A 14,672-nucleotide genomic window follows, 5' to 3' on the forward strand; every position below is an offset into this window, starting at 1 on the left:
CCCTTGTTGTCTCACACAGGACACAGCTTGGGCTATGGCTTTGTGAACTACGTGACTGCAAAGGACGCAGAGAGAGCAATAAACACGCTGAATGGCCTGCGGCTCCAGTCAAAGACCATTAAGGTAAAGAGCTGCGATCACCATCCCCTTCCTTCTGGCTGTGCAGGGGTCTGCGCTGAGCCCTGGCCTGAGTGAGGGACCACCTTACCCCACAGGCACCATCACCGCACCATTAGCACAGTCACTCCTCAGGGGCCTGGCACTTTAAGGGCATCTGGGGAGCATCCTGTCTGCTCAGAATTGAGGCATTACCTGTCAGATGCCTGTTGAGTGGTGATAGTCCCAGGCCTTGTGCCTCTGAATCATGTCCTCAACCCCGCCAGCAAAGGGAGGGGCCCCACAAAGGACTTGGGTAGGGGCAGCCCCCTCCCAACCACGGTGCTCCCGTCCTCATGCAGCACCCGACCCAGGCATCTGGCCAGCACTACCTCCTGCTCACTACCTCCTGGTTATTGCTATAGTGGTGGCATCCGTCTTGCCTCTTGCCCAGGCCTCCTGCCCCGGCACAGCCAGTTGCAGTTCTTTTCTCGTCAGTGCATTCAACATTCATGTGGCAAATGTTTACTGAGTGCCTGCTCTGTGTCGGTCAGTGATCAAAAACAAATTTCGTGCCCTCGTGGCACTGGGGGTGTGTGTGTGCGTGCGCATACGCATGCATGTGTACATGCAGAAGTAGATGTCGCAGAGGTGCATGGGGGCACTGTGTACTGTGGGGAGCCTTCCTGCTCATTTGAGAGGACTGAGGAAGCCTTGCAGTACAGCCTGGGGACGTCTTGGGCAGATCGTCACCACTGTCATTCCCAGTTTAGGGACTGCAGTGTCTTCCTAGGATGAGTTTGTGAGTCATCCAGGCCTCACAGGACAGCTTCCCCGGCCTGCTTGCTCCTCTCAACCTGCCACTGCAGACCACCCCCTCCTTTTCTCAGCTCAGAGCCCCACCTCCTCCCCACTCCCAAGTGTCTTATTTCAGGCTCTGCCCACACCTGGACTCACCTTGGGTTTTCCCGACCTTTGCTCCCTGCTGAGCCATCCTGGAGAGGATGCCACCTCCCCACCCCAAGCGGGACTTCCTGCCGCAGTCCCTCAGTACTGTGCCCACCACCCCTCGCCTCCAGACCCGGGGAGTCAGCCCTCGTTCCTGAGACAAGTCCACCAGTCATCTCCTCAAACTGAAGCCACTGTGTCCTATTGAGCCTTTGCCTCTGCCAGATCCTCACACCTAGTTCTGGGAACCAGAAGTCCGAGATCCAGGTTCCTCCCAAGAGCTGTGAAGGAGGATCTGTCCCATGCTCCTCTCCCAGCATCTGGCGGTCACTGAATCTTGGACAGTCCTCAACTTATAGAAGCATCACCCAGTTTCTGTCTTCATATCTTCTCTCTGAGTGCCTATCTATGTCTAAATTTCCCCTTTTTATAAGGACCCCAGTCATTGATTTGGGGCCATCTTACTCCACTTTTTTTTTTTTTTTTTTTTTTTTTTTTTAGCGCCACACCCACAGCATATGGAAGTCCCCAGGCTAGGGGTCAAATCGGAGCTGCAGCTGCTGACCTACACCACAGCTCACAGTAACACTGTATCCTTAGCCCACTGAGCGAGACCAGGGCTCGAATCCAAGTCCTTGTGGATACCAGTCGGATTCTTAACCCAGTGAGCCACAAGGGGAACTTACTCCACTTTGACCTCATCCTCACTAATTACATCGATAAGGATCCTATTTCTGCCTGAGGTCAATATTCTGAGATACTGGGGCTTAGGACTCCGACATCTGACTTTGTGTGAGAACATAATTCAAAAATCCCTTCTTCTTCAAAAACCCCTCAGGAATGTTTCCCAAGAACAGGACAGTGGACCTCATTGAGGAAAAGGAGCAGATGACACCAGGAGCTTAGAAAAGAGGGTTCTAGGCTTAACATCTCAGAGCAGGTCCCAGGCCTACCTGCTGTGCTGTCGCACACCTGCCACATGCTGGGTCTCTGGTGCAGTCTCCTCAGATTCTGATTTGACTCTAAACTTGACAGTGGCTGAAGAGAAAAGGAAAGCTTCAGTGGTCATCAAGGTCCTTAAAGACACTTGTGCTGAAAGGAATTGAAGTACATTTGGCTCTGAAAACACTTCCTCTGTAGGGCTTTATTAGAGGACAGTCACACACGTGGTCAGTGCCGGCCTCCATGATGCTCCCCTGGTGCTGGTTTGGGAATGTTCTTTCCCACAGTGTCCTCCACCAAAAGCCAAAGGCAGACCCCAGATACAGCCTGTGACAAATCTGCAAGGGGCCAGACATGATGATCCTAGGAGGCAGCTCTCTACTGGCCCAGCCTGATCCTGACCTGCCTCCCTCCTTCAGCCATCCTGCCTGAAATCTGACGCCTCTCGCTGGAGCATTTGGTAAAACTGGACAACAAACAGTTGGACTGACACCCTCTGGCAGGAGTCTGAGCAGGGTGTGGGGCTGGTTGATGACCTGGAAAGTTTAGGTCCAGATGGAAGAGGGAGAGAGCCAACCTTCTACCTGGAAGTCGAGGAGTGTGACTACGCCCAGCTGGCCGGGGAGGCTCTGTGAGGCAGTGCTGCACCTTCCCCAGGTCTTGAACACATCATTGAGTGTCCCCAAAGCGCCTGCACCACAGACCTCACCAAGGTGCCCCAGGCCTGGATGCAGCACAGGGGAGCTTCCAGGGAATGTCAGCCCCACTATCCTCTGACGCTCACCTCCACAGGCCCCATTTTCTCTGTGGATGGAGCTGGGCTCTGACCACTGTGCACAGTTTCTCCTTTTATTGGCTGTCTCTCCCGCTGGACTGCATTCTGCTTTGCAGGCAAAGGAGATGTCCGTCATCTCCTTTTCTGGGGAATGTCACAGGTGCTTCTCGAATGTTTGGGAGTCAGAAAACACATGAATAAAGAGGTGTGTGTGTGTGTGTGTGTCTTGGCATGTAGGACTACACCTCTGCACTTCTTGGCAGGCCTGAGCATTGTGAGAACACACCTGTCATCTGTGCTCTTGTGCTGCCTAGTGACACCTGAGAGGTCGTGTTTGTGCCATGTTACGGTCTCAGTTGTGTGACTCCCAGAGAGAACATTCAGCCCAGGTCTGAGGCCCCACCCTTCCTGAGCACACAGTTCTCTGCCTCCTCCTCATTTCCCAGCCTCCTGACTTGGTTCTGACCTCCATGGGTGTGACTGAGTCCTGTCCCTGAGGCCGCCCCCTTGTGAACAGGAGGCTTTGTCCCAGCTGCTACTTCCCAGCAGGGCTCTGGCCTTGTTCCCATCTCTCTTTGACCTGCAGGGTCCACACAGCCATCACCCCAACCTGGGAGAGCACCAAAGACCTTTCCTTGCCATGAGCCCCACATGCTTGCATCATTTTATCTAAGCTACTGTAAAAGTTCCTTTTAGCCTTCAGTTTTGCTAAACATAAACCCCCAAAGCATGGTGCCATTTAATGTTGAACACTTGCGTGTGCTCCCCCCAACACTGGGGCCCTGTCTGGGCTCCTGTGGCGAGTTTGCCTGTTGGCAAATGGGTGTCACACTCCCAGCAGCACCCAGGTGCCTCACAGGCAGGACCAGGTCCCATTCCCAGCCAGGGTCACTGTCCAGGGAGGCCTAAGACCATGGTAGGAGAACAGGCAGCAGGGGTGGTCTCCCTGCCCTGCCACCAATCAGCTGTGAACCCTCTGACTCTGCTGAAATGGTAATGTCTGCCTCATCGGGGCAAACGCTCGGGCCCCTGCTTGGCCTATAGAGAGCTGCCCACACAGACCGCTGCGGTTGACGACATTTGCGTGACCTCCTTCCGTGGGGTTGGCTTTTCCTCACCCAAAAATTTAACACACTCCCTTGATGCTTTGGTCACACACCTGCCCTAACACCAGCGAGCGCTTTTGTTTTCAAGGTGTCGTATGCTCGCCCAAGCTCAGAGGTCATCAAAGATGCCAACTTGTATATCAGCGGGCTTCCGAGGACCATGACCCAGAAGGACGTGGAGGACATGTTCTCTCCGTTTGGACGAATCATCAACTCCCGGGTCCTCGTGGATCAGACCACAGGTACGGCGAGTGCCCGGGACACAGTGAGGTTTTCCTCCAGGCCTGGGCCAGGCCTTCTAGAGAAGATAGATCTTTTTGATCTTAAATGTCATTAGTTACTCCCCCAGTGAGGACAGAAGATACTGGCTTTTGTTTTATGAGGCTGGGGAGGTGAAATGCCTAAGAGCAGCCCCTGACATAAAACGTTAGGCCAGTCTTTTTTGGTGAAAACACCAAGAGATTCTGGCACTTCCTGCAGGCACCCACGTGTCCCAGCCTGACCTCGAAGGTTGCCTTTCTTTCTGCAGGCAGTAGTGTGTGTGTGAGGTAGTCCACAATCGAGGTCCAGAGGCTCCAGAGTCCCCACCTTCTACTGCCCCAAGGCTCCGAGGGTGACTGTTTCTGAGGAGCCGTTCCTCAGTCTCCTTGGTTTCGATGCACCCCCTCAGGCACCACATTGAAAACTCAGAGCTCAGTGCCAGTGCCTTGCTCCTGCTGGTAATTCCCGTGACTTCACCAGCCCCTCTCTGGTCCTCTCGGCTCAGGACAGGAGCAGCGTGGGCCCCAGGCTTTGTCTGAAGCAGCCAGGCACCGCTGAGCTGAGCCCCCCCAAGGCAGCCCCTCACTGTGCGGCCACCTGCCCCCTGGCTTCAGCCCCAGCCTGGCTCCATCTTGGGAGCAGTGACCTTAGATGGCCCTGCTCTGGGGTTCCTCGGCTCTGTTCTCAGCAGGAATGGGAATTTGCTGACAAACTAGAAAGAAAGATTGCTGCTCACGGAGTTTAGTGAAGCTGGCGGAATTGTCTTCAGTTGAATTTTGTTCCTCCCACACTGTGTTCACCGCCCCTTTGGCTGAGGTAGTCAGACAAACACTGGGTCGTTGGGCCTCAGGCAGTCGTAGCTCTGAGGTGACCTCCCCTTTGAGACTAACAGCATCCCAGGAGGCTGCAGGCGGGCAGGGCCTTCTCGGCCTATGACAGGCGGGGATGGAGGTGTGCGCACATTTTTCTGCATTCCCCCCCCCCCCACGCTGTGTGCTTTGGGACCCACAGTCTTGTCATCTGCTCTCCCTTTTCCTGTCCCAGCTGTGGAAGCTTGGCTTCGTCCTGCCTGCAACCCAAGGCCGCAGTCGTGGGCTGGGGCCTGACCTGAGGAGGTGTGGACAGGACTCAGGGGCCTGAGAAGAAGGACTTCTTGAGAGTGGTCCCTAGATGCAGGTCGTAGGCATTTGGTGGCAGCTATGGGTATCCCTGTAGCCCGGTGCAGTCACGCACTCTGACTTCAAGCTGTGCCGGAAAGACATGGACCCCACGCACCCAGCCATCTTCATTCTGCATTTAGACTCTGGGGTGGGGGGTGTCGTAAAGGGAAGATGCCATATACTTGCTGTAAGCCCCTGATCAGCCCCAGAGTGGCTTCCTATGGTCCCTAAAGTCCCCCTTCCTTATCTTCAAGTTCCAGCTGAGAGTGATCCAGTCAGCTGGTCAGCGCATGTATTTATTCCCAGCCCCACCGGCCTAGAAGCATGTGAGTGGGCTGTCTAGAGACCCGGAGCAGGTGATCACCCACCCACATTCCACCTCCTGGCCCTGCTTTTTCCTGATGCTGTGTGTACAGCTATGCCTGTGCTCGTCTCTCTAGCCCAGCACCCCCCAGCAGGGCCCAGTTCTTAAGTTGGAGTCTTCTGTCCCGTGTCCCCATCCCCACCCCTGCCCTAAGAACACGCTTCCGGACATGTAGCTTTTGTACCCACCATCATGAGGGAGGTCCTTCCCGCAGACAGTGCCCTCGCCCATTTCCTGGGGATTTTGCCTCCTTTCCCGCTGCAAGGCTGGTGCATCCCAGAGTTTGGGGGCACCTCGGGGTGGCCTCCCAGGGTCAGCATTGAGCACAGGGTTGTGCCTTCAGGCCTCCTCGCCAGCTTCTGCCACTTCCGCAAAGGAACTGGGACCCCTAGCCCACATGGCTATCTGTCTTCAGGAGCTTCGTGAGAGGGCGGGGGAAGGAGGCCATGGGGGGTCCCAGGGGCTTCTCCCTCTACAGCCCTCCCCTCGCCCCAGGTGTCAAACTGGAGGGTAAAAAGGTGAGCCATCAGGACTGTGGGCTTCCGTTCCCTCTCTCTGCTCCAGAGGAGGCCACTGGGGCCCTGTGGACCCAGGGCGGCGGGCAGAGAATGGCGCGGTGAGCACGTTCATGTATCAAGTTTACCTTCGTATGTTGTGCTTTTCATAAAGAAACAGGAAAATGCTCTTAAAAAGTCTTAACCTCCTGAGCTGACAAAACTTTTATTTTTAATTTCTTTGCTTCTTTATACATTTTAATTGTGAGATGAATAGTTGACTCATCTAGAGATTGCCATTTATCGGTCTCTTTTAGAATCAAGAAAAAGTCTAAAAACCCTTGGAAAAAACACAGCCATGAGTTCCTATTGTGGCTCAGTGGTAATGAACCCAACTAGTATGCATGAGGACTTGGGTTCGATCCCTGTTCTTACTCAGTGGGCTAAGGATCTAGAATTGCTCAGTGGTGCTGCAGATGGTAGCAGATGTGGCTCAGATCTGGTGTGGCTGTGGCTGTGGCGTAGTCTGGTAGCTACAGCTCTGCTTAGACCCCTCGCCTGGGAACCTCCATATGCTGAGGATGTGCCCTGCCCCCCCGCAAAAAAAAAAAAAAAAAAAAAAAAAGCTGCAGCCATCCTCAAAAAGTATACGTTCATCAAATCATTAAGTGAGTTTATATCCCTCACTTTAAATAACATTCTCTTGTTCTTATTCAGGTTTTCTTCATTTCACTCAGGTGGTTTTCATTTGATAATCATTTTACAAAGCCAAACAGGGAAAGCACACTTGCACACACTCTCTCTACTTGATCACAGGGTCTTTATAAGTAGAGTGGCACCGTCTTCTTCTGCAGGCAGCTTTCTGGAGAAGCCAGCCAGCCACAGCTTCCAGCAGTATTTGCCTGCAGTTAGATTTCATTCAGGTCCCCAGCTGTCTAAGCTGTCGTTGGTGCCATACATAAAATAAAAACAGTGTAATCCAATTACCTGTTTTCAGATGTTCCTTCTGAGCTGAAATTTTTTTTTTTTTTTTTTTTCTTTTTTTGGCTATTTCTTGGGCCATTCCCACGGCATATGGAGGTTCCCAGGCTAGGGGTCGAATTGGAGTATAGCCGCCGGCCTCCTCCAGAGCCACAGCAACGCAGGATCCGAGCCACGTCTGCAACGTACACCACAGCTCATGGCAACACCGGATCATTAACCCACTGAGCAAGGGCAGGGACCGAACCCGCAACCTCATGGTTCCTAGTCAGATTCGTCTCTGCTGCACCAAAACGGGAACTCCGGCTCTGTCAATTTTAAGTTCGTATTTAAACAGTCATGGAGCCAATGTGGGGAGGCCTCCCACGGTCCTGTCCATGCTCATGCTAGAGGTGCCACCAGAAGAGGAAGTTTTCCAGTTGGAGAATTGGAATATGTGCTGTAGGACTAGGCAGGGGTGTCCACGGTATGTTACAGTTGTAAAGGAAGATCCCTGCCCCAAGGGCCCCTTAGCGCTCGCTCTCTGCCTGTCCAAATGGGGCCTGCAGTGTCACATCCAAGTCAGGACAGAGCATGGGATTCTAGGCCCAGAAGGGGGTGATGGCACCTTGCAATGACAGTTGTCATCTCTGCATCTGCCTGGTGTGCCTGAGTCTTTCTGAGGCCTCAGGGCCAGCTGGAAAGACCCATGCCCTGTGCCCATCCTGGGGACCACTGATGGACCCTGTGGGAGATGGTGAGGGAAAGTGCCAGGACATGGGAGCTGACTGGGGGATGTTCCTCCCACCCACTTAGCCGGCCGCCCAAGGCCCTGGGCTCTTCTTCTCTGATCATTGTCATTCACCATGTGCTAAAGGCTTATAGCTAGAGAGGAAAATGCAACTTAGGAGAGTCTGTGACGGGCAGTGGCCAACAAGAGAGTCCAGGGTAGGACCATCTCCCTGACCAGGGCATACCATGCCTCCAGCCCAGGCTGGCCCTCAGCTGCCACCTTCACATTTGACCCATTTCTTCTCCCCAGAGGAGCCGGTCCTTTTCCGTGGCTCTGCATCCTCACTCCAGCCCCACTCCATTCCTCAAGTTCTTTGAGAGATGAGGGCCCCCCATCATTCCCCCCAGACCCAGAACGTGGACACATGGGAGGTGGAGAGTGACTGAGCCTTCCCACTTCTGGTTTGCTTGGGTCTCACACTTTGTAGGGTTGACCTGACCCTGCCTTCAGCAGGTGGGCCTTGGACTTAGGTAGCCTGGTCCCGGGCCACGTTCTTACTCTGTTAAGGGGTGGGGTTACAGCAGGACCGGGGGTTACCTTTGGGTGGCTCAGTCCAGGTGTCAAGAGAAGGTGCTCTCCCAAGGCAGCTGGAAGCGGTGACAGGGCCCTGGCCCTTCCCACGCAGGTATGGAGCGGGCCCGAGGCAGGGACCTTTAGGCCGCCAGGGAGTCTGTGGGTGAGGGTCAGCAGCGTTGTGTGTGCCTGAGCAGTTTTCTCAGAAGAGATCGAGTGGCCTCAGTTGATTCTGGGGGCAATTTGGGGCTCACAGGAGGTACCACGACCTTGCAGTGGAATGTCCAAGAGGTGAGTGAGGTGTTGTGCCAGGAAAGAGCTGTCAGTGGTGGGGCTTGGTTACTAAGTTGCCACACCCTTCAGGGATGAAAGAGGCTGAGCAAACGGGGACTTTGTCAGTCTAGCCGGGAGGGTAACAGGCTGTGAAGGCCTGACTGGGGTAGGAACCTGGTGGTCAGGCAGGCCAGGGAGGGGGCGCCCCAGAGCCCAGGGAGAATTCCTTGTTGCCTGCCCGCTCCTCAGCACGCCAAGCATCCATGCTGCAGGGAGCACCTGGCAGCGAAGTAGTGATGGAGGATATAATCTCTTCTAAGAGAGATTTGGAGTGTCTGTCAAAGTATCTTGACGCTAAGACTGGAGTCGTTGCTTCAACTCAGAAGAAAGTCTGAAACCTTAGTCTTTTATTAGTCGTTTTTCATTTGCTCATGTTTCCATATTTAGGTTTAATTTTTGTTTATCTCAATAACCAAGCATCCAGTTTGAACCACAGTAAGCTGACTGACTTGACCTTTGCTTTTCAGTTTTAAAAAGATCAATCCTTGCATTTTTTCCCCCTAACTCCATTTTTGTTGATTTGTTAAAAAGGTTTGTCCAGAGGGGTTGCGTTTATCCGGTTTGACAAACGGTCGGAAGCAGAAGAGGCAATTACCAGTTTCAATGGTCATAAACCCCCAGGTTCCTCCGAGCCCATTACAGTGAAATTTGCAGCCAATCCCAACCAGAACAAAAACGTGGCGCTGCTGTCCCAGCTGTACCACTCGCCAGCTAGACGGTTCGGAGGCCCCGTGCATCACCAGGCGCAGAGATTCAGGTGGGTCAGGAGGGCGGCGCTCTTCCCACCATGGCTGAAGGCACCCTTTTCAGCCGTGCAGAGCCCTGGGCGCACTGGGCTGATCATATCAGAAAGTCGTACTCACAACCATTTTGTGTCTCTGTGTCCCCCACCTGCCTCAGAAAGATATCTTTATGAAAGCAGTTTATTTCCATTCGAGCATTGTCTTTAACTGGAATAAGAAAGATGGTGCAGGAGTTCCCATTGTGGCTCAGTGGTAAGGAACCCTACTAGTATCCATGAGGATGGGGGTTCAGTCCCTGGCCTGACTCTGTGGGTTAAGGATCTGGCATTGCTGTGAGCTGTGGTGTAGGTCACAGATGTGGCTGGGATCCCATGTTGCTGTGGCTGTGGTGTAGGCTGACAGCTGCAGCTCTGATTCAACCCATAGCCTAAGAATGTGTCCATGTGCCATGGGTGCGGCCCTAAACACACACCCACCCACCCACCCACCCACCCACCCACAATGGTGCAGCTCCTAGTGACATGCGAGTGGACCCATGAGTTTAAAGATATCATCCAAATCTAGGAGAGAAAAGAGGCAGCCTTATGGGCCATTCTCCTTCCAGCGTTTTAAACAGGTTTTAGACATTCGATCAGCAGCCTTAAGGCAAACCTTTCTCATACACCTACCTTATGGAGTCATTTGGTGTTTTACTAGTACATGCCTCTGTTCTAGAGGTGAACCGTTTTCCTGCCTCCCTTAATCTTTCCATATAGAATTATTCTAGTTGCCCGGATCTAGTAGAATGGACACGAGTAGAGTCTAAACTCAAGTGCGTTATTGCCTTGTGAACAGCCAAGATCCCAATGTAGGGCTATTCTGTTTGGTTTCCAGCAGAGCCTCAAGCAGTGGCATGAGGGCTCGTCTTAGGTATATTAAGGATTTTTCTCTGTGACTTTTCAGGTTTCCCATCTGTGTTGTAAGCAATGAGGTTGGGTAGCACCCTGCTTAATTCCACAGATGCCGTTTTTTGAAGGGTTTTTTTTTTTTTTTTTTTTTTTTTCCTTTTTAGGACCACACCAGCAGCATATGGAAGTTCCCAGACTAAGGGTCTAATTGGAGCTGCAGCTGCCAGCCTATACCGCAACCACAGCAACATGGGATCTGAGCCATGTCCATGACCTATACCACAGCTTATGGCAACACCAACCCACTGAACGAGGCCAGGGATTGAACGCGCATCCTCATGGATACTAGTCCGATTCGTTTCTGCTGAGCCACAATGGAAACTGCCCAGTTTTTTGAATTCTTATTTTCACAGTCCAGTAATCCAGAGCTCTCAGCTCGGCTCAGGTTCCAAAGCTGGTTTTCCTTCATTGTCTTATCTGGTTTATAGGCGAGGCAGGGGAAGCATCTTTGGACAGAAGTGAGCTAAGATCCAGCTTCGAAAAGCAGATAGCACGGTCTGCATCACTGCTGATCAGGTGGATGTGTGGGCAGCCAAGTTCAGTGAGTTTTACCCAGTAACTCTGGCAAACTGGGAAGCTTAGCGGAGAGAAAGGGGAGAAGGGAAGTGCAGAGGAGGTCATGCAAGAGAAGGATCGTGACTTCCAGAGAGAGAAGGAAGGGGGTGAGAGGGAGGTTTTGCCACCAGAAGGCAGACTAAGCTAAGAATAAGAGAAAGCAGGACCCAGAAGAGGAGAGGGTTTACACATCAGGAAAAGCCCCCAAATCAAGGACGGGTCAGTTCTTTTGTACCATCAGAGGAAAGAATGGGGGTGGGTTTCACGACAGTGGAGATAAAAGAAATCAGCTCCAAGCAGCAGGAGAAAACTCACAAGAATGAATAAGAATGAGAGTCGGCTCAATAAAAAACAGTAAAATATTGCCTCAGGTTATTTTCAGTATAATAGCTACATAAAGATTTAGTTAACTACAATAAATTGGGTCCAGAGCCTACAAAACTTGAAGGAAATGAAGTCATAATCTCTTTCCGGCTCTCACTGAAAAGCAGCTCATGCAGATACATGGGTGCCTCTTCCCACCCCCATTTCAGTGATATTGTGGTCTCTGACCAGCCACCTGAGTCCTTTCTCCAATTCAGACATCTGGTACAGGCAGTTTAAAATTATTCTCCCCAGTTCAAAACTGTGGCGCATAATGTGTTTTGATTGTTCTGTACCTGCATTGACAATAACCGTTGGGTCAGTGGGCTGCGCTTCAGAGGATGGCCTCTCTTGTCCCTGACCCAGAGAGTCATTCTGTGTAGTGAGGCTTGAGGGCACCTCACTCACCCCTGGATCAGACCCTTGACTGGAAGCCGATTTTGTTCTGGAGCAGGTAACACTTCTCCGATTGTATCATGTGGCTTCATAGGTGCTGTATGGTGCGCGAGTATTCTTAAATTGACCCTACGACTGTAAACTTTTCAGTTTGTGAAACATCTAGAGGGCCACGTGGCTTCAATAACAGTTTTATCATCTCCCTTAATCCTTACTGCAATGGCCACAATTTGTAGAAGTCTTACGTTTGATGTGACTGAGAGTGTCGCTTTGAGAAGGGTCCCACATTTTTGGTAATGTTTGGCGAACTTGCACTCCACAGCCCTCAGTGCGAGCCCTGGCCCTTCAGCAATGGAAAGTTATCCAGAGCTGTACCATGCCTGCAGTGGCCCTTCCAGGAGTGCGCTGTATCCAGACACTGCTTGGCTGTGAACCCTCAGAGAGGGAGGGTCACGATGGGGGGGTGGGGGTATAAAATGCAGAGAAAGAAAAGAAAAAAATCCAGCCCGCCCCACCCCAACACACATACATACCCAGACATAGAGGATAAGGAAGGGTTTCCTCCATGGAGAGCTGGGAGTGTAACAGCACCCAGGAGGACGTGGAAAAGCTTCCATCCTTTAAAATGTGGGCGGTACAGGTGTGACTAAACAGGACCCCCTCCCCCAGCAGGAGGGGTGGACAGAGCGGCTGCTCAGGGCCACTGACAGGCGATCACTCTGAGGGAGGTGGGTTGAGGCTCTGACCCTCTGCAGGCAGCAGATGTCTCTCCTCAGAGTCACTCCCTAGACAGCAGGGAGCCTGTGCCCTCCCTCTGCCACCATTTTGAATTCCTCGCAGTTTAAAAATCCCGATCACCAAGTTCCTGTTATATATAGCTCAGCAGGTTAATGAACCCGACTAGTATCCATGAGGATGGGGGTTCAATCCCTGGCCTCACTCAGTGGGTTAAGGATCCGGCATTGCCACAAGCTGCAGTGTAGGTCACAGATGTTGCTCAGATCTGGTGTCACTGTGGCTGTGGCGTAGGTCAGCAGCTGCAGCTCAGGTTCCACCTCTAGCCTGGAAACTTCCATATGCTGCAAGTGCGACCCAAAAAAGAAAAACAAATTTTTTTTAAATCCTGATTGCAACCAAGGGCGGGGGGGGGGGTGCCAGCCCGAGCGCCTCACCTGTGCCGAATGTCAGTCCCCATCAGCACACTGGCCCACATTGACCTTGACCTGAATGCTGTGCTCTCTGTTTGCTAGGTTCTCCCCTATGGGTGTAGATCACATGAGTGGGCTTTCTGGTGTCAATGTCCCAGGCAACGCTTCTTCGGGCTGGTGCATCTTCATCTACAACCTGGGTCAAGATGCCGATGAGGGAATCCTCTGGCAGATGTTTGGCCCCTTTGGTGCCGTTACCAATGTGAAAGTGATTCGCGACTTCAACACCAACAAGTGCAAAGGCTTTGGTTTTGTGACCATGACAAACTATGAAGAAGCCTCGATGGCCATAGCAAGTCTGAACGGCTACCGTCTGGGGGACAAAATCTTACAGGTTTCCTTCAAAACCAACAAGTCCCACAAATAACTCGCTCATGCTTTTTTTGTACGGAATAGATAATTAAGAGTGAAGAAGTTGAAACTTTTTTTGTTAGTGTACAACTCATTTTGCGCCAATTTTCACAAGTGTTTGTCTTAGTCTAAATGAGAAGTGAAAAGGTTTTTATACTCTGGGATGCAACCGACATGTTCAAATGTTTGAAATCCCACAATGTTAGACCAATTTTAAGTTTCTTAAGTTATTTCCTTTAAAATATATATTAAACAGAAATCTAAGTAGACTGCATTGACTAGCCAGTCCCTCGGGATGGTGGTGAAACTGAAGCATGCTTTAACTTCTGAGACTGTCTAACACGCGTTTCATTCGATGTTTCCACAAACTGGATAGACACAAACACACAAAAGAAATGACCTTTTTAGTTTTTAAACGAAAGATGTTAGACAGATGCTGAGTGTGTGTTTTTCTCAACCGCTTCAACATTTTAAGCGATTTCTGCTTTGGTTGACAGGAAATTGCTTTCCCAAGCAGGTCCCAATGCCACCTCCTGCTCACTCAGCCGAGGGGCCCTGGCAGTGGCAGTGGGTCCGTCTGCCGTGGGCCACCACCGGGGAGGGGGGCGGGGCCGCACGCCAGGCTGGGCCAGGCCCTGCAGAGGACACAAGCGGGTTTCGTTAAGCCCAGGCGCCAATGGGAATGGACCAAAGAGTTTCAGGGAAACTCCAGTATATTCCAGAGTCAGACCTAAGCTCCAGGCACGCCTGAAGACGTATTGCTACTCTGACATCCCGAATTTCTGTCCACACATTGCATGCACGGTGCCCCCACACGTCGGATACTGTTGTTCACAATCATTTCTCCAGTTTCCAAGAGCATTGAACACAGCTCGAATGCGTAAGATAGCTCTATTTTTTAATGACACAGAAACATTTGAGCATTGTATTTCTCGCATCCCTTCTCGTGAGCGCTAGACTTTTTTCTATTTTAGTCGGGTTTTGTTTTGAAAACTTTGCTTTCATATGAACACTCAGCAGAAAAGTACTTAACTTCCTGCCAGTTACCTATTAACAAAAAAAGAAAAAAAAAAAAAAAACCCTTTGATTTGTAGTTTTAAAGATTAACCCTCAAAGTTCTCTTCATAACTGCCTTGACATTTTGGGTTGTTCTGTTCTGTTAATTTTCTTTTGCTTTTTTGTGTTTTTTGTTTGTTTTTACTTTTGCATTTAAGACCATTAAATTTGATTTTGTTTTGCTCGAATTTTGTTTTGTTTTTTATTTTACCTTTTCTTTCTTTTTGGCTAGGTAAGGTACAGACGGCCCAGCATTCAGGGAGGATTTATAGGATCTTAAGAAACAAATGGACTTGCCTCAAGACAAA

At 51.3% G+C, this 14,672-nt stretch overlaps 1 protein-coding gene across 1 annotated transcript in view; it reads left to right on the forward strand.

The window, feature by feature from the left end:
* ELAVL1 (ELAV like RNA binding protein 1) overlaps positions 1 to 14,387 on the forward strand; it is a 38,723-nt gene extending 24,336 nt beyond the window's left edge. The window contains 4 exon segments of the mRNA NM_001195334.1: positions 20 to 123; positions 3,956 to 4,109; positions 9,277 to 9,502; positions 13,000 to 14,387. Of these exon segments, the coding sequence (NP_001182263.1) occupies positions 20 to 123; positions 3,956 to 4,109; positions 9,277 to 9,502; positions 13,000 to 13,324 (809 nt within the window). The 3' untranslated portion in view covers positions 13,325 to 14,387.

This window comes from Sus scrofa, chromosome 2, assembly GCF_000003025.6.
Source record: "Sus scrofa isolate TJ Tabasco breed Duroc chromosome 2, Sscrofa11.1, whole genome shotgun sequence".
NCBI lineage: Eukaryota > Metazoa > Chordata > Mammalia > Artiodactyla > Suidae > Sus > Sus scrofa.